This window comes from Eptatretus burgeri, chromosome 8 (genome assembly GCF_056783735.1).
Source record: "Eptatretus burgeri isolate ZD-2024b chromosome 8, Ebu_testis_v1, whole genome shotgun sequence".
NCBI classification, from domain to species: Eukaryota; Metazoa; Chordata; class Myxini; order Myxiniformes; family Myxinidae; genus Eptatretus; species Eptatretus burgeri.
The window spans coordinates 38557987-38576470 of record NC_140968.1 but is presented as its reverse complement, the minus strand read 5'-3'; the positions used below and the strand labels follow the sequence as shown (position 1 = coordinate 38576470).

General features: G+C 44.3%; 1 protein-coding gene across 17 annotated transcripts in view; it reads right to left on the bottom strand.

Moving 5' to 3' along the window:
• TRIP13 (thyroid hormone receptor interactor 13) overlaps nucleotides 1–18484 on the bottom strand; it is a 168326-nt gene that overhangs the window by 132092 nt on the left and 17750 nt on the right. For all 17 annotated transcript variants that reach the window (XR_015061344.1, XR_015061346.1, XR_015061341.1 and 14 more), the window contains 5 exons: nucleotides 12087–12252; nucleotides 10436–10565; nucleotides 6363–6418; nucleotides 6094–6184; nucleotides 3177–3249 (listed from right to left, as the gene is read on the bottom strand). Coding sequence is in view for 12 of the 17 variants with exons in the window: in XM_085893719.1 (XP_085749845.1) it covers nucleotides 3177–3249; nucleotides 6094–6184; nucleotides 6363–6418; nucleotides 10436–10565; nucleotides 12087–12252 (516 nt within the window). In the remaining 5 variants the exon portion in view is untranslated. The remainder of the gene's footprint in view (nucleotides 1–3176; nucleotides 3250–6093; nucleotides 6185–6362; nucleotides 6419–10435; nucleotides 10566–12086; nucleotides 12253–18484) is intronic.

The window sequence follows — 18484 nt, the reverse complement described above, 5'->3', positions numbered from 1 at the left end:
AGCTTTGAGGGGACAGGGTGAGAGGAAGCTTTGAGGGGACAGGGTGAGAGGAAGCTTTGAGGGGACAGGGTGAGAGGAAGCTTTGAGGGGACAGGGTGAGAGGAAGCTTTGAGGGGACAGGGTGAGAGTAAGCTTTGAGGGGACAGGGTGAGAGGAAGCTTTGAGGGGACAGGGTGAGAGGAAGCTTTGAGGGGACAGGGTGAGAGGAAGCTTTGAGGGGACAGGGTGAGAGGAAGCTTTGAGGGGACAGGGTGAGAGGAAGCTTTGAGGGGACAGGGTGAGAGGAAGCTTTGAGGGGACAGGGTGAGAGGAAGCTTTGAGCGGACAGGGTGAGAGGAAGCTTTGAGCGGACAGGGTGAGAGGAAGGTTTGAGCGGACAGTGTGAGAGGGAGCTTTGAGCGGACAGGGTGAGAGGAAGCTTTAAGGGGACAGGGTCCTCACTTCCCCTCACTCTCTCGCAAAGTTTCCCCTCACCCGAAGCTTTGAGGAGACGAGGTGAGGAGAAGCCTTGAGGGAGTGGGCTGCGTAGAAAGGCTGAAAGATTGGACATAAAGCTTTAAGGGGTGGGGTGAGGGAGGATGCAGAAAGAAGGGACGTGAAGTGGAGGATGCTGATTTGGGGAACGCATAGAACGGGTGTGGTTGGAAGGACGGGGACTTGCAGATGTGGGGAAGGTTAATGTCAAGGGTTTGACACTGTAAAAGGATGTGAAAGGGATTTGATTGTCTTAGGTGGACAACCTCTGCAAACTGGACTTCTCAAGATTCCAAATTGGACATACGGAACCAAAGATAATGGGATGGGTGAAAGGAATTTTGTTGAAGGCATGGAAAAAGGTGGTGCTGTCGGTACGGGAAGAAGGTTGATGGACCAAGCATTTCAGTGAGAGACAGTTTTGTAAAATATTCCTTGTGAAGATGTCCTCACCCTCTCTAACCAGTAAAATTAAACAGCACTGTCCCCCCAGTGCTGGCACAAAAGACAACTTCACTCCAAACATTAATACATACTGAAAACTAGAAGGGCACTCAGTTGAGCACATACCTCCGCCACACAATACCTGATCCACGAGAACATATCGGGCCAAATACATTTTTGAAAATTAATGCTATACATCGTTTTTGGCCCAATTTCTCAATGGTGAAGAATCACTTAAAAAATTAAATAAGTCTCGTATCCAGATCCAGATCCAGATCTTCACCAAAATAGAATCAATTCGTCCTTGTCACACACCCAACCTGTCCACTAAGTTTCATCCAAATCCGTCCATAACTTTTTGAGATGTCGTGCACATATACATATATACACACATAAGCCCGATCTCTCAATGGTGAAGGAGGAGGAGAGGAGTTTGGCACCATACTCTGCACAGAGCGTTGGTGCTGCTTAAGCAGTCTCCTTGGCTATTTGGCACAATCCTGTCGCCACTCCGACGCAGTATACCAGCATGCTGGCACTCATTTTGCCGACCTCGGAAGGATGACAGGCCGAGTCAGCCCACCTGGTATTAATTCAACAGCTGAGTGGGATTTGAACTTCGGACCCCAGGATCCCAAGCCCACCACTCTAACCATTAAGCCAACACCAGGCATAATGGTGAAGAATCACTTTAAAAAATGATGGGATGCAAATCCGGATTCGGATCTTCACCAAAATTGAATCAATTTTTCCTTGTCACACACCCAACCCACCAAGTTTCGTCCAAATCTGTCCACAAATTCTGAGAGATCGTGCTAATAATCGTTTTTGGCCCTATTTCGCAATGGAGAAGAATCACGAAAAAAATTCTTGTATCCAGATCTATTCCCAGATCTTCACCAAAATCTAATCAGTTTGTCCGTGTCATACACACAACCTGCCCACCAAGTTTCATCCGAATCCGTCCAAAACTTTTTGAGATATCCTCCACACAAAGAGACAAACAAACAGACAGGGGTGAAAACATAACCTCCTTCCACTTTCAGTGGCAAACGTAATTAAATAATTCTCGTATCCAGATCTGGATTCGGATCTTCACCAAAATCGAATCGATTTGTCCTTGTCACACACTCAACCTGTACACCAAGTTTAATCGAAATCCATCTTCAACTTTTTGATGTCTTGTGCTATATATTGTTTTTTTTTTTTTTTTTCATATATATATCTCTATATCTCTATATATATATATATATATATATATATATATATATATATATATCTCTCTCTCTCTCTCTCTCTCTCTCTCTCTCTCTCTCTCTCTCTCTCTCTCTCTCTCTCTCTCTCTCTCTCTCTCTCTCTCTCTCTTTCTTTCTCTCTTTCTCTCTCTCTTTCTCTCTCTCTCTCTCTCTCTCTCTCTCTCTCTCCTCTCTCTCTCTCTCTCTCTCTCTCTCCAAAAATTATCAGGATCCGTATTTGGATCTTCAAAAAAATTGAATAATCTCTTCCTCATCACAAAACAAACGTGTCCACCAAGTTTCAGCCAAATCTGTCCATCACTTTTTGAGATGTCGTTCTACATATCGTTTTTATGCCTGGTGTTGGCTTAATGGTTAGGGTGGTGGGCTTGGGATCCTAGGGGCCTGAGTTCAAATCCCACTTTTCCATTGAATTAATAACAGGTAGGGTTGACTCAGCCTGCCATCCTTCTGAGGTTGGCAAAATGAGTACCAGCTTGCTTGTATCCTGCGTCGGAGTGGTGACCCATCCAGGATTGTGCCCAATAGCCAAGGAGACTGCTTCGGCAGCACCAACGCTCTGCACAGAGTATGCACCCAATGGATGGATGGATGGATGTCGTTTTTGGCCCTATATCTCAATGGTGAAGAATCATTTAAAAATTCTATTAGCCGAATCGAGATCCGGATCTTCGCCAAAATCTCATCAGTTCATTGTTGTCACACACCTAACCTGCCAACCAAATTTCGTCCGTATCCGTCCACAACTTTTTCAGATATCCTGCACACAAACAGACAGGGGTGAAAACATAACCTCTTTCCACCTTCGGTGGCAAAGGTAATGATCCTCAATACTTACCATGAATGGAACGGTGCTACAACCTGAATTCTATCTCTGACTCCCACCCCCCCTCTCCCATGAATGTAACAATAGCTACGTATTGAAAACAAAAAATAATTCACACTTTTGGTTCCCTCTTAAAGAGCAAAAGGCCATTTCACAAACGTTGCATGGTCCCTTACCTTCCTGATAGACGGATGCTGAGTTTCTGTGCCAGGGCTTTGCATAGTGATGTCTTCCCAGTGCCAGGAGGACCTAAAAAAGAAAAAAAAGAAGCATACAACAGAAAAAAATGTTTTATTTATTACTAGCTGAAGTACTGGGCGTTGCCTGGCAAAATCAATGAAATGTCTTTAAAAAATTCCTGCATGAGCACATGTAAACAATAATAATAAAATTTGTGTTGTTCACAACAAATCACAAAAACCTCCAACATAGGATCTTCACAAAACATATGACTCCATCACTCCCAGGAAAAACATAGGCAGTGTATAAGAAATATACCCACGCTAGGCTTGAACAGTGTTAAAATAAACCTATGAAAAACAATCTCTTTTTTTTAATAACAGGTGCACGTGCAAACACTCAAGTGATTAATTGTGTTGTTGACAACAAATCACTACAACCTTGACATATAATCTTCACAAGACATATGACTTAATCGCTCCATGGGAGAAAAACTCCGGCAATGCATAAGCATAAGATCGGGGCCTGAAGGCCTTTTATGTTGGTCAATTGTTTTAAAATCGAGCGGGTTTCCACACCAATTCCCAATGGCCATGACTTTACTCACACCGTAAAGGTGGACTTTACCGTGGTTTACCTTTACTTTACCGTTCCCAATTCCATACAGCACACCAAACCACACTTCAATTGTGGAAAACAGAGTTTATTAAATAAGGGGGGTGAGGAGGACAAAGAAGCAATGTTACAATTAAGGAGAATTCCGTTCCAAACTATAACCCTGGCACCCAGAAATAATCCTGTGAGCTTACGCGATACCTTAAGGTCGACACACTCACAAATGGGAGACAGATAGAGGAAGACGAGACTGTAAGAAATCTGTCCATGGGCTAAGTTTGCGCATAGTGGTTGTGGTGGGAGTGGTGAGCTACGTGCGGGCCAGACATGCCACATCCTGGTCTGGACTCCTGCTTGGCTTGCATCAGATCATGCTTCACCCTTTATGGCATCGTTTCGGGGACATGGAACTCGTCTTCACTCTGGTTTAGTTTCATTCTTGCAGTGCTGATGCGTCTCTTGAGATGTCTATTGAAGACCACTTGCAGCAAACCCTCCCAAGCAAGCCACTCAAATCCACTCACAAAGCCCGAAGTGGAAGCAGCAGAAGAAATATGATCCACGCGGGTGTCCACCTTTTATAAACATCAGCGAGCAGGCTTGGCTTTGAGATGGTTATCAGCCCTCCTAGTCGGTGAGCAGGGCAACTTTCATTGCATCTCTTTGCGCACCCCGTGGTCTGTTTGCCTGCACCAGTTCATGCTTGAGAGGATGAGGTTAAAAGCACATTCAAACAGGTGAAAAAAGGGAACGATTTAAAATTAAGGTAAGAGGATAATAGAGGCTCAGGCAAATACACAATGGCAGGACAAGTTGGATTCTGCTAAAACACAAAACGTTTCCTTTTATTTCACACAGAAACAAAAACACTTATGCTTTTACACTTATGAATTAAATATCTCTCCCATCTTACTCCTGTTTGCTCCTATGAGTGTCCACACAACTACATGTATATGCACCCATCGTAAAGGCCCTGGCACACCTTGACGATTTAGCCAACGTATGCCTGATGTGTGCAAAATTGGGCTAAAACGCCGCCACACATCGAATACGTTATGGGTAAGTTTGTATACGTTAAGAGCACGCTGGCATATGTCGTAGTATGCTGGCATACGTCGGAGAACGCTGGAAAACGTCGTAGTTCGCCAAGCTGTTCGACAAATTTTCCATGCTTGAAATTTCCCGACGTATGCCAGCGTATGACTCACACGTTCCACATAATGCTGGCCATAAGTTGTAGGCATGTTACGCGATCATTGATACACGTCGACACATGTTACTTGTAAGTTACTCATAAGTCGAAACACGTCGAGGTAATGTTTACCATACCCGAAACTTATTTCTAACCTATGGGCAACGTGTTGTAGGCACGTTACGCGATCGTTGACACACGTTACTTGTAAGGTACTCATAAGTCGAAACACGTCAATGTAATGGTTAGCGTCAGTGTTCCAGACTCCCTGGTTTTTTTTTTCTTCGGTATGACGGTCATGTTGACACTTCGATTTCTAGTGCGGTCATAATATAATATAATCAAAAGGCTGCCGCTCAATGATTTAAATATCATAACCGTCATACCGAAGGAAAAAAAAAAAAACAGGGAGTCTGGAACACTGACGCTAACCATTACCTTGACGTGTTTCCACGAATGAGTAACATACAAGTAACGTATGTCGACGTGTGTCAACAATCGCGTAGCGTGCCTACAACTTGTGCCAGCGTATGCGGAATGTGTGTCATACGTCGAGTACGTTGAGAAATTTTCAACACGCTGAAAATTTCTCGACGTACAATGACATGCCAGCGTGCTCTTAACGTATACAAAACTTACCCATAAAGTATTTGACGTGTGCCAGCTTGGTTCGGCAAATTTTTCATACGTCGGCATACGCTGGCTAAAACGTCAAGGTGCGACAGCGGCTTCACACTTCGATGTCTAGTGCGGTTATGATTTGAATCATTGAGCCGCAACCTATTAATAGCCTACGCCACGTAATCGTCGGCGATACGCTTCCGCGCGCATATGCATAAGTTAGACTATTGTTGGGCATAGGTTGTGAACGCTGACAACACGCTCAGCATTCGTTGGTATAAGTTATCTATATGTGATTAAAACGTTCTGTGTACGTTACTAATACATTATGCATACGTCCAACACGTTATTATACGCCCAAATTTAAAAAAAACATCAATAGTTCAGCGTACGCCAGCGTTTTACATACATTTTGATACGTTGCCATACGCTGGCTAAAACGTCAAGGTGTGACAGCGGCTTAACAAACCAGATTTCATACTTACCATGAAGCAGCACAACTCTGTTCCATGAAATGATGTTTGAATCCACTTTCATATCCGAGAAGAGGATTGTTGTGGTTATGTACTGCAGAAGCTTTCATGCAAAATAGGAGAGCAAGGGAAACAAATAATAGAGAGGGAGAGGGCATCATTCTTCTCCCTTGTCTCAAAGAAGAGAGAGATAAGCAAAATCATGGAAACAGTCAGCGAATGAATTGTATTCTTGCTGGATATGCAAACGTTAGGGTCCAATCTACCAAAGCCAAACTCACATGAGATTTTATTTCATTATCATACACCAAGTTTTCCCACAGGCCCTGGAATTCAGCTGAAACAGAAAACAATTGTCAGGAAGTAAAGGAGACGATTTTGAATGATTGTAATTGTATTGCAGTAATGTGCTAAAACACAACACTGATTTTTGAAACAAAACTGAAAAAAAAAAAAAAAAACATGTTGTTAAACCACTGATAATTTTCTGCAAAATACGAGTTTAAACCAGTGTGTTAAAATCCTGTTGAACAAAATCTAAATAAAATTGTTTGATGCAATTCAATTAACAAATTATCAGAAAAACTTATCTCTTTCAACAAAAAACTAGAACGGCACTCGGGAGAGCGCAAACATGAGCTAGGCTGAACAGTTTATGTCTTGTATCCCACCAATTAGCCGGATTGGAATTCGGACCTGAACTAAAATCGAAGCGGCTTATTCTTGTCACCAACCCAACAAATCCACCAAGTTTTGTCATAATCTGTCCATAACTTTTTTAAATATCATTACATATATCGTTTTTGGCCCCATATTTCAATGACAAGGAATCACATAGATCTTCTTCTTCTTCTTCTTCTTCTTTCGGCGAGCTCCCGTTAGGGGTCGCCACAGCGGATCAACAGTCTCCATTTCGCTCTATCCTCCACATCTTCCATTGACACTCCAACCACCCGCATGTCCGCCCTCACCGTATCCATGAACCTCTTCTTTGGCCTTCCTCTTCTCCTCCTGCCTGGCGGCTCCATCTTTAACATCCTTCTCCCGATATACTCCGCTTCCCTCCTGTGCACATGTCCAAACCATCTCAATCTCGCCTCTCTCACTTTGTCTCCAAACCGTCCTACCTGCGCTGTCCCTCTAATATACTCATTTCTTATCCTATCCATCCTCGTCACTCCCAACGAGAATCGCAGCAACTTTAACTCTGCCACCTCCAGCTCCGCTTCCTGTCTTTTTGTCAGTGCCACCGCCTCCAAACCATACAACATAGCTGGTCTCACTACCGTCTTGTATACTTTCCCCTTCACTCTTGCAGCTACCCTTCTGTCACAAATCACTCCTGCAACTCTTCTCCACCCACTCTATCCTGCCTGCACTCTCTTTTTCACTTCTCTCCCACACTCTCCGTTACTTTGGACAGTTGATCCCAAGTATTTAAACCCATCCACCTTCCCCACCTCAACTCCTTCCAACCGCACCATACCACCACCCTCCCTCTCATTTACGCACATGTACTCCGTCTTACTCCGACTGACTATCATTCCCCTTCTCTCCAGTGCGTACCTCCACCTCTCGAGGCTCGCCTCAGCCTGCTCCCTACTCCCCCTACAGATCATGATGTCATCCGCGAACATCATAGTCCATGGAGACTCCAGTCTGATCTCGTCCGTCAACCTGTCCATCACCATTGCAAACAGGAAAGGGCTCAGAGTCGATCCTTGGTGCAATCCCACTTTTACCTTAAACCGGTCCGTCATTCCTACCGCACACCTCACCGCTGTCACACTGTCCTCATACATATCCTGCACGATCCTCACATACTTCTCCACCACTCCCGACTTCCTCATACAATGCCACAACTCCTCTCTTGGCACCCTGTCATAAGCTTTCTCCAAATCCACAAACACACAATGTAACTCCTTCTGGCCTTCCCTATACTTCTCCATCAACATTCTCAAAGCAAACATTGCATCAGTGGTACTCTTTCCTGGCATAAACCCATATTGCTGCTCACAGATAGTCACCTCTCTTCTCAACCTCACTTCCACTACTCTTTCCCACAACTTCATGGTGTGGCTTAACAACTTTATCCCTCTGTAATTTCCACAGCTCTGCACATCACCCTTATTCTTGAAAATCGGAACCAGTACACTTAATCTCCACTCCTCCGGCACCCTCTCACTTTCCAAGACTTTATTAAACAATCTTGTGAACAACCCCACTGCCATCTCTCCTAAGCACTTCCATGCCTCCACTGGTATACCATCTGGGCCAACAACCATTCCACTTTTCATCTTCTTCATCGCAGTCCTCACTTCATCCTTACTGATCCACCCCACTTCCAGATTCACTATCTCCACCTCTTCCAACCTTCTCTCTCTCTTATTTTCTTCATTCATCAGCTCCTCAAAAGTACTCCATCCACCTTCTCAACACACTCTCCACGCTCATCAGCACATTCCCATTTGCGTCCTTTATCACCCGAACCTGCAGCACATCATTCCCAGCTCGGTCCCTGTGTCTTGCCAATCGGTATAAATCCTTTTCCCCTTCTTTTGTATCCAACTTCTCATACAGCTCATCATATGCCTTTTCCACCTCTCTTTTTGCCTTTCGCCACCACTCCTTGTACTCCTACCTACTTTCTTCATCTCTCTGACTATCCCACTTCCTTTTCGCCAACCCCTTCTTCCTTTTACTTTCCTGTACTTCCTCGTTCCACCACCAAGTCTCCTTATCTTCCTTCCTCTGTCCAGATGTCACACCAAGTACCTTCCTCGCTATCTCCCTCACCACTTCCGCTGTAGTTGCCCAATCATCCCACCCATCTTTACCACCATCCAACGCCTGTCTCACCTCCTCCCTAAATTTCACGCAACAGTCTTCCTCCTTCAGCTTCCACCATCTGGTCCTTGGTTCAGCCCTCACCTCTAAAGTCATCCTAAAGACCACCAATCAATGCTGTCGAGCTACACTCTCCCCTTCTACCACCTTACAGTCACTAATCTCTTTCAGGTTGCATCTCCTGCTTAAGATATAATCCACCTGTGTGCACTTTCCTCCACTCTTGTATGTCACCCTGTGTTCCTCCTTCTTCTTGAAATAGTATTTACCACTGCCATTTCCATTCTTTTTGCAAACTCTACTACCATTTGCCCTTCCACATTTCTCTTGTTGAGATCGTACCTACCCATCACCTCCTCATCCTCTTTATTCCCTTCCCCAACATGCCCATTGAAATCTGCTCCAATCACCACTCTTTCATCCTTGGATAGACTCTCCACCACTTCATCTAACTCACTCCAGAAATCTTCTTTATACTCCATTTCACACCCCATATGTGGGGCATATGCACTGATGACATTCATCATCACCCCTTCAATTTCCAACTTCACACTCATCACTCGGTCAGACACTCTCCTCACCTCCAATACCCTCTTGACATAATCTTCCTTGAGGATTACCCCGTCACCATTTCTCCTCCCATCCACACCATGGGTTTGAAACCACCTCCAATGCTCCTAGCCTTACTCCCCATCCACTTGGTCTCTTGTACACACAGTATGTCCACCTTTCTTCTCTCCATCACATCAGCCAACTCTCGCCCTTTGCCAGTCATCGTCCAAACATTCAGAGTTCCAACTCTCACCTGCACACTTCTACCTTTCCCCCTCTCCCACTGCCTCCGGACTCGCCTTCCCCGTCTCCTTCTCCTCCTTCGCCCAGCAGTAGCACAATTTCCACTGGTACCCTGCTGACCACCGGTACCGGTGGCGGTCGTTGGTAACCCGGGCCTCGACCGATCCGGTATGGAAATTCGTTTTGTTGTCCGCATAATGATTTGGCATGGGTTTTTACGCCGGATGCCCTTCCTGACGCAACCCTGGTCGCCTCTTACGACACACAGGGATATGGTACACCTATTCTAACCGGGGCATAACCGAGGAATCACATAGATATAAAAAATTTTAAAAACTCATATCCGGATCTTCACGAAAATTGAATCAATTGGTCCTCATCACACACCCAACCTGTCCACCAAGTTTTGTCTGAATCCATCTATAACTTTCTGAGATATCCTGTTCACAGACAGACAAACAAACAGACAGGGGTGAAAACATAACCTCCATCCACCTTCGGCGGTGGAGTTTTTTTAACGAAGCACTCAGTGGCAGCGATAATAGCAATTCAATTTTGTTGAAAAAAACATTTCAATCAGGAGTTTTCAAAAATGTTTTGGAATGGTCAAAATGGTTTGAACTGTTGAATCTTTAAACAACAATCCCAGTTACCAAGATCTGTGCATAAGCTACCGAATGCAATTATCAAGTTGAATGGCTGCAGTAGAGACCTGCAGGAAGTAGCCAATGTGATGCTGCAGAAAGAGCTTCGTTGTCCTGTTCAAGCTCCTCTGTGGTGGGTCCATCCTCCCAAAGCTGGAAAACGTGCAGCTGAAGCTGTGAATTCAACAAGTCCAATGCCTGCAAGCAAGCACATAGCAAGGCCAGTAAATTTGCATTTTCATAAAGGTTCATGGAATGGCAAAATTATCCAGATGGAACATGAGGAGAGTACAAAGAGCAACTCTTTTGAAAAAAAGAGAAACTATCAATGACACGAATCAAAGCTTTCGGAAACAGCTTGGTTAAGTCAAGAATACTGCAGTTAATGCACATGGGTAATGGTAGGGTGGAGACGGTTGACATAGACACTGGGAGTGTGTCAGAGTCAGCATGGAGGGGGGGGTTGGGCAGATGTCGGGGTTGTAGAGGGAGGAATGGGTTTTGGGATCTGAGGGAGGGGTGGGATAGTAGCAGAGTAAGGTGGGGTGGGTGTTATGGTTGGGCTCAGAGGGTGGATGGGTGAGGGGTGATATGTGTGAGGTTCACCTGAATCAGAGGTGGGGTGGGTTTTGGGGTCAGGGTCTGATGGAGAAGGCAGATATATGGCTAAAAAAATGAGGATTGCCAAGTCGAGCAGAGATATGGGGATAAAAACCAATTATTTCTCTCCCACCCCCTCTCTCAGACTCAGAAAAATCCACCCCCCAGACCCTCCAAACCACTAACCAATATTCCCAACTTTTGACTGCAGCTACCATACCACCTACCACCCCCCATCCGACCTCACCTCATCTCCAAATCCAGCGACCACGACCATACCCCACCAACCTCAAACACAATCCACCCCTCTGTCTACGGCGCTCAAACACCACCCTCACCCCTTCCGACTAATCACACCATTGCCACCCCCGCACCCCCACCTCCACCCCCGACCACAACCAAGCCACCCAGCCTCCAGCAACAGCATTCCCAGCCGTCTCCTCCAATTCTGGCAAACCGACACCCAAACCCCACCCAAACTGCGGCAGCCTTACCCCACCTCAGGGCTCCGACTCCAGATACCCCGAGAGTCCACCCCTCCCATCTGAATAAAGTTCCTCTGAAACCCCACAGCCCCTTCAGGCAACTCCAACACCTCATCCAAACACCCACCCACCTCCGACTCAGGTGACCGTGACACATATCACCCCTTGCCACCCCTTCCCCCCTGAACCCAACCATAACATCCACCGTATCTTGCTCTGCTACTACAACACCCATTCCTCAGACCCTGACACCCATCCCGCCCTCAGACCTCAATACCCATTCCTCCCCGACCCCACCACCTACCCCAACCCCTTGCCCAATGACCCCGAATGCACCCCCTCAAACCTCGACCACCACTGCACCCCACCCCACTCCAACCCAGACATCCACCCCACCCACTGATGCCGATATCAACCCTACTCACATCCCAATGGCCACCCAACCACCACCCCTCCCCCTCCCCCAGAGGATGACACCAAAAGGATCCTACACCCTCCAACCCAGTCACCCACCTGATCTAGACACCGATCCCTCTACAACCATCAGCCAAAATGACCCTGAGCAACACAAATCCCACCCTCCCCCCTCCAACCCTGACACTTGCATTGTGAAATTAAAGTATGCAAAACAGACCTTGCTGTCAACCAAATGCATCTCTGTGTCCACAACAGCAACAGAGGCCACGTGCTTCTGCAAAAACTCGTTGTCAAATTTAGACCACGTATAGTCTCCATAAATGACTGGGTGTCGTTGTAGTAGATTCATCACATGCATCTTCACGTCTTCAGCACGTGCAGCACTGGTAACACGTGGTATTGGAGGAAAGATGCACGTCACTTACACTTCACAATCCCAAATGAATGTTATTCGTGTCTGCATTATCCATATATTAGGTAATTGCATACCCTTCATAGAAGTACATATTTAGGTGACGATCGGCAGACTTTTTACACCACAAATTTTCACATTAGACTTGCAACTTTCACGGGAAAAAAAATATATTACTTTTTTATTTTTACAAGGTGACAAACTTTGCAGAAGTGCTCCAATTACACGATTTACTTGAAAGCCCTGTCAAAATGTAGTTGACAATAATCCACAACATCCCTTTTCCCAACGTCCACCTCCGATACCCCATTTCATTAAAATTGCAATGAGTCCCAAAGGTCAATTTCTCCAATTAGTAGCCTTTGCTTAGTCAGCCCGGATGTTCCAGGAATGGCCGGAATTTCCGGTACTGCCAGCAAGTGAAGGGTACGGTGCACAAGATGAAGCCATCCTGTTAAGTCAGCCTCAAGAAGGCTTTTGTCTTCGAGGAGAACCGTGATAAAGACACAAAGTATGCTTTGACTGGTTTATTTACATATTGTTTCAGGAATGACTTATCAGGGCTCACTTTGCAAAGGATAGGTTAGTTATCTCCCTTATTAAATGGTGTACTGCATTAGCAGAAGCGTGAGGTAATTAAGACTCCCCCTGCAGGATAGAGGGGAGGTTTGTAGGGTTTTTCTAAAAATAGTGCCCCCAATTTTACTTGGTACCTCAGAGTTCCAACCTCCGAGGAGTACTAAACCACCATTTGGGGGGGGGAGGGGGGTTCTCCTTCTTCCTGCACTCCCAATTTCCAAAATTTCCTTGGTGTATCTTGGAGCCCGTTGGGACTTTCACAATTAATTTTTGCATCAAAAATGTGAAAACCATTTTTTTTAGTGTATTAACCACGCTTTTTTATCGGTGGGGAAAAAGTTAAAAGTCGGCGGTGCGGTTAATACACAGGTATAGAAAATAATCAGTCTTTATATACGTATTCAAAATGCCATGACCTGCACTTATACATGTTCTTCAGAATGGCTGCATGGATGTGAGTTTTTACATCATTGCAATTTAAATTTTCCATACCTCAGAAACAACCACAAAATACATTTCCAGTCCTCAAGCACATATCTGTTGAAACTCCGCAACAAGTTCGTTTTGCACGTCCGAATAAAAGGCCCATCTTCCACTCACTATCTTCTTCAAACCTCTCTCACGGTGAAAAATTATTTCCATATTTTTCAGCATTCACATCAAAGTCCTCGTGTTAAGTCCGAATTTCTGACACGTCTGATACTGGTTCTTACAAGAGTTTCTAAACGCGACAATCTCATCTTCTTTTAACGGGTGTATGATCGACGCTTCACAGGCGTGTCCATTTTGATCTTGAAGAAAGATGTTTTACGACCCTTTATAATAAAGGGTCTTAAAACACCATTTTACGACCATTGATGAACGTTATTTTGAACGTACAGCTCTTGTAAATAACAGTGCAGGGCCTGTTCAAATCAAGAGCAAGTCCACCGATATTCAAGTATCACCTGTTTTCCCTATCAAGAAGTCAAGGCGTTCATTCACCGTAGTCTTCAAACTCTCCGTCTGCCGGTCTGCAGAAGAGTTTGGGAACCGGAAAGCTGGGAGGCGATTTGGCGTGGACGAGTCAATCAAATGACGCGGGAGAACAAGCAAGGCAACGAGAGAGAAGAGAAGAATATATATATATATTTTTTTGAGGGTGAAAAACGGGTGCGGTCAATACACGGTCACGGTTAGTTAATAGACCGGAAAAAAAGGTAGAAAGTATATGGGGTTGACAATTTTTTTTACCTTGACCTAATTTTTAAGATCATGTCCCAACTATATACATTTTAACCTTTTGAATCATAACTTGACGAAGGTTTGTCTGATTGGAACGAAATTGCCCTCTCGAGATATAGTCCACGAGAATAATTTAAAAAGAGCTCGAAAAATCACATCAGTGGTACTTAAATGTTACAAGCTGTCCTCCAGGCCAGGGGCTATCTTTGAACTTTACCCATCACAACCCACCTGGGTGACACTATATGACTATATGTTGTGATTTTTTTTTTTTTACCAAGTTGTGACCTATTTTGCAAAATAAGGTGCATGCGCATTATACCGATTTTGAAAATATACATGAATGGCCATAAATCCATGAATTGTAGTGCGACATAGCAAACTGGATTAATGAGGTATCAAAACCACTGGATTAATGAAGCTTATGTTAATAATCAATACAAATAGCAATACTTTAGCTGTGGTCGACAGGAAGATACAAAAAAGGCCAAAATATAGAAAAATTTTGTTTTGGTTTCATAACCAAAAGTGTACAATAGTTTCTAAAACTTTGCTATATACATGGTAAATGCTGACAATGTTGACATCAAAACTTCCCCAGTTCATTTCCGAACAAAATAACAGCATATCGTGTACAATCCTCGCTGATGAGACGTCCGTCACGTTCGGCTTAACCATAGAAGTTGCAAAATACGCACCTTCTGCCAACAAAGATATCGGCACTTCATGGATCATTAGAGACAGAAAAGATATTCAAAAGCTGGTGGATAAACTTTAATGATTCTCAGTCTTTACTACAAACAGTCAAGACTTGACATACCTTGCTACTCGAGACATTGCCACTGAAAACGTGAAAACTGCTTTGCTCACAGCACAAACACATGGTGAAAAAAAATGTATATCAGAGTTTGGAGAGACCCAGATAGGTATAAGGGAAGTGGAGTTCCACACAAAGGTGAAACAATCACAAAGTGTGAGTCTCAAAATAATGTTCACCATTGACAACAAAAAAGATCTGACACAAAGGGGCAAAACAGCAAAAGTGGACAAAGTGCTCTTTCAGTAGCTTCTGGTGGCCATTGATGCCAGACGTGAGATACATCTCAAAAAGCTTTTGTCTCATGAACTACCACCAGTACTACCTTCCATAGCAGACACAGCTGGAAATCTATAATCCATCAACGAGGCTGCACTTGCAAATATCCGAGAGGAAGATGTGAGCATCAAGGCCCTTCCAACAACAGAACTTAAAACTTGCACCATTATCCATGATCAAGCCGTGGTACAAGTGATTGGAAAACCACCAGGGTCAAAGACATTTGGGGATCTTTCTGATGCATTCAGTAATGCAGTATTCAATCATTTCCATGAAGGATGCTCAAGGGTAGATGTTGTCTGATAGTTATAGGAAAGAGTCAATCAAATATGGTACACGAGCAAACTGAGCAGATCCAAGCAGATCTAAATGCCGTAAAACTGATGGTGTAGATGTTCCTTTATTTGTTAGCTGGAAACAATTCAGACATCTCAGACAACAAATCGAATCTGAGTGAATTTCTGAGTGTGCAAATTCTGATCAAAGCAAATGAAACTTTGCAAAATTGTGAGTTAATCACATCTGGAGACCTTGCTGATGAAAATACTGCTGAATCATCCCAAGGATTGGATGTCCATCTTCTTTAATAAACTCAAGAAGAGGCCGATACACACATTATACTTCATGCTGAGAAAGCTTGTCAAGCAGAGTTCAAATGTCTCATCTCATGCAGACACAGATGCGTTTGCGCTCTTGGTTCACTTTGCAGAACTGAATCGAGATATGGATGAGAACAGGCACTGCACAACAGCGATGCTTTATTGCTGTACATGGCGTCCAGTTAACTCATACTCTCTGAAGGAACATCCCTGCATATCATGCCATAACAGGATGTGACACTGTCAGTCAACTGAGTAGGAATGGCAACAAGTCCACATGGAAGACATCACAGAAGCATGCAGCTCTATTGGACAATATTGGACGTGGATCTCCTTCCGAGGCCACAGAGAAACACGTGGAGGAGTTCATTTGCCGAGTCTGCTTGCCAAACATGAATGCTGCAACAATCAATGATATGCGCTACATGCTGTTTTAGAAAAACATTGATGATTGAGAAAAACTTCCTCCAACCCAGGGATGTCTTACCCAGCACACAAAACGTGTCAACTAACATAGCCAGATTTGGTATTTGGCAAACAATCCTTCTCCTGATCACCCTTTCCCAGCCATACAAAATATGGGGGTAACATTCTCTTGTGTTTATTAATAAATGATGTTACATTATTTACCCAACGAGTTGGTGTCATTTTGTTCGGAAATGAACTGGGAACGTTTCGATATTAATATCGTCAGCATTTATCATGAACATAACAGTTTTAGAAACTATTGTACACTTTCGGCCATGAAACCAAAACAAGATTTTGGTATATTTTTGCTATATTTGGCGCATTTTGTATATTCCTGTCAACCACAGCGACAGTATGGATATAATGTATGTACGTATTGATTATCAACATAGGCCTCATTAATCCAGTGGTTTTGATACCAAATTTGGCTATGTCGCATAATAATTCATGGATTCATGGCCGATCACACATATTTTCAAAATTGGTATAATGCACACACATCTCGTTTTGCAAGATAGGTCACAACTTGGTTGAAAAATCAAAAACAAAAATTTTTAATCACCATGTAAAGTGTTGGACAGACTGGTTGTGGTGAGTAAAGGTCAAAAAGAAACCCAGATCTGGAGAACAGCTTGTAACATTTAGGCACCACTGATGTGATTTTTCCACATTTTCAGAGACTAATAGCCAAGATCAAGGCATATTTACGCTTACTTTAAGGCCATGGTTAAATGGTGGTCTGAAAAAGATAATGTCTTTTTTGTTGTCGCTCAATTTTGCCAATGTGGAATTTCAGACCTCTTTACCTTCCAAGATGTTCTTGCATCATAATAGTGGACCTGCATTAAAGTTGTGCACCTGATATTTAATTAGTGTCCTTGACCTACTTTTTAGGATTGTGACCGAATTAACAAAAAACAGATATTTTTTTAAAATCATAACTCGAATGCTTTTCTTCCAATTTTTATGATAAGGAATAACAAGGAAATCCAACACAGGTGGAGGCCATTCAGCCCATCATGTCTGTGTGAACACCACACCAACCCATCAACACAAGATCCAAGGAAGAAAATGCAAAAAAAGTTTTTAATTAATGAAATTAATTTGTTTGTTTGTCTTTTGTGGTTTGTATATTCCCCTCCCCCCCCACCCTTTTTCGTCCCCTTGGGGAGCAGGCATGGGCTTGGTTAAAAATACAAAACTTCAACCATGCCCATTATCCTCTTCTCAGGCCAGGGATGGACTGCAGCAAGGACATTGGCTCGATCCTGCTCATCCTCATCAAGGTTCAGCAGTGTCCCACCGGGGTATTTTCTGTCTCGTCCATCCCTCGCTATTGTCTATCTCTCGTGGAATGACTGGACCCATTAAGTTAGATGAATAAGGAGCTGCTGTTCGTTCGCTGATTTTTGGGCATGTATACAGTAAGGATGAAGGGGTATGTATTGTTGATGGCCATTGCTTCAATTGCATTCCCACCCCATATTACTCAATTAATTATACAAAACACTTGTTCAAGTAAATTGAGGCGATTCTGGTCACAGTTGCAATTGTGTGCGTCCACTAAAGGACAAATTGGATACCAGTGATCAGCGCCCATAACACAGCTGTGCCATGGGCCGAGCGACCCTGCTCAGTCATTATTAGAGATCAGGAGTACGGTACCGAATCAGCGCGGCACATCTACTGGCTCGGTTATCCCACTTGGCACGGTACAGTGGTGGACAGATTTGTGATCTGGCCCAGGATGACCAAATCAGTTGGCTGCTGCGACACCTTTGACACGGACCAGGCAACTGGGACGGCCCGATGGCTGTGAAAATGACAAATACTCCACTGAAGCACACAAAACTGTACCCTCCACTGATGAGACAACCATCCAAGTTGTGTACCCTCCACTGATGAGACAACTCTTTTCCATCCAAGTCTACATCTAATAATTATATCCAATCCTTTCCCTCAATTCCTGACACAGATCAGGGCTGGCACCGAGGACACCACCGCTTTTGATAAATGACCTCATGCTCAATGGCGGTGCACCCACGCGCAGCGCCGGGGTAATTTATTATCGGACACAGAGCAGGCCACGAATGGGACACATCTTGTTCGGGTCTGCGCATGGGTTTACCATAGCATCGTACCGTCGGTCTTCGCTGACCTCCGCGGCCGCGGGTGTCTCCCGCGGACGGCTTCTCGCCTCTCCACCCGGCAAGGCTGCTGCCAGGCAGAGGCATGCT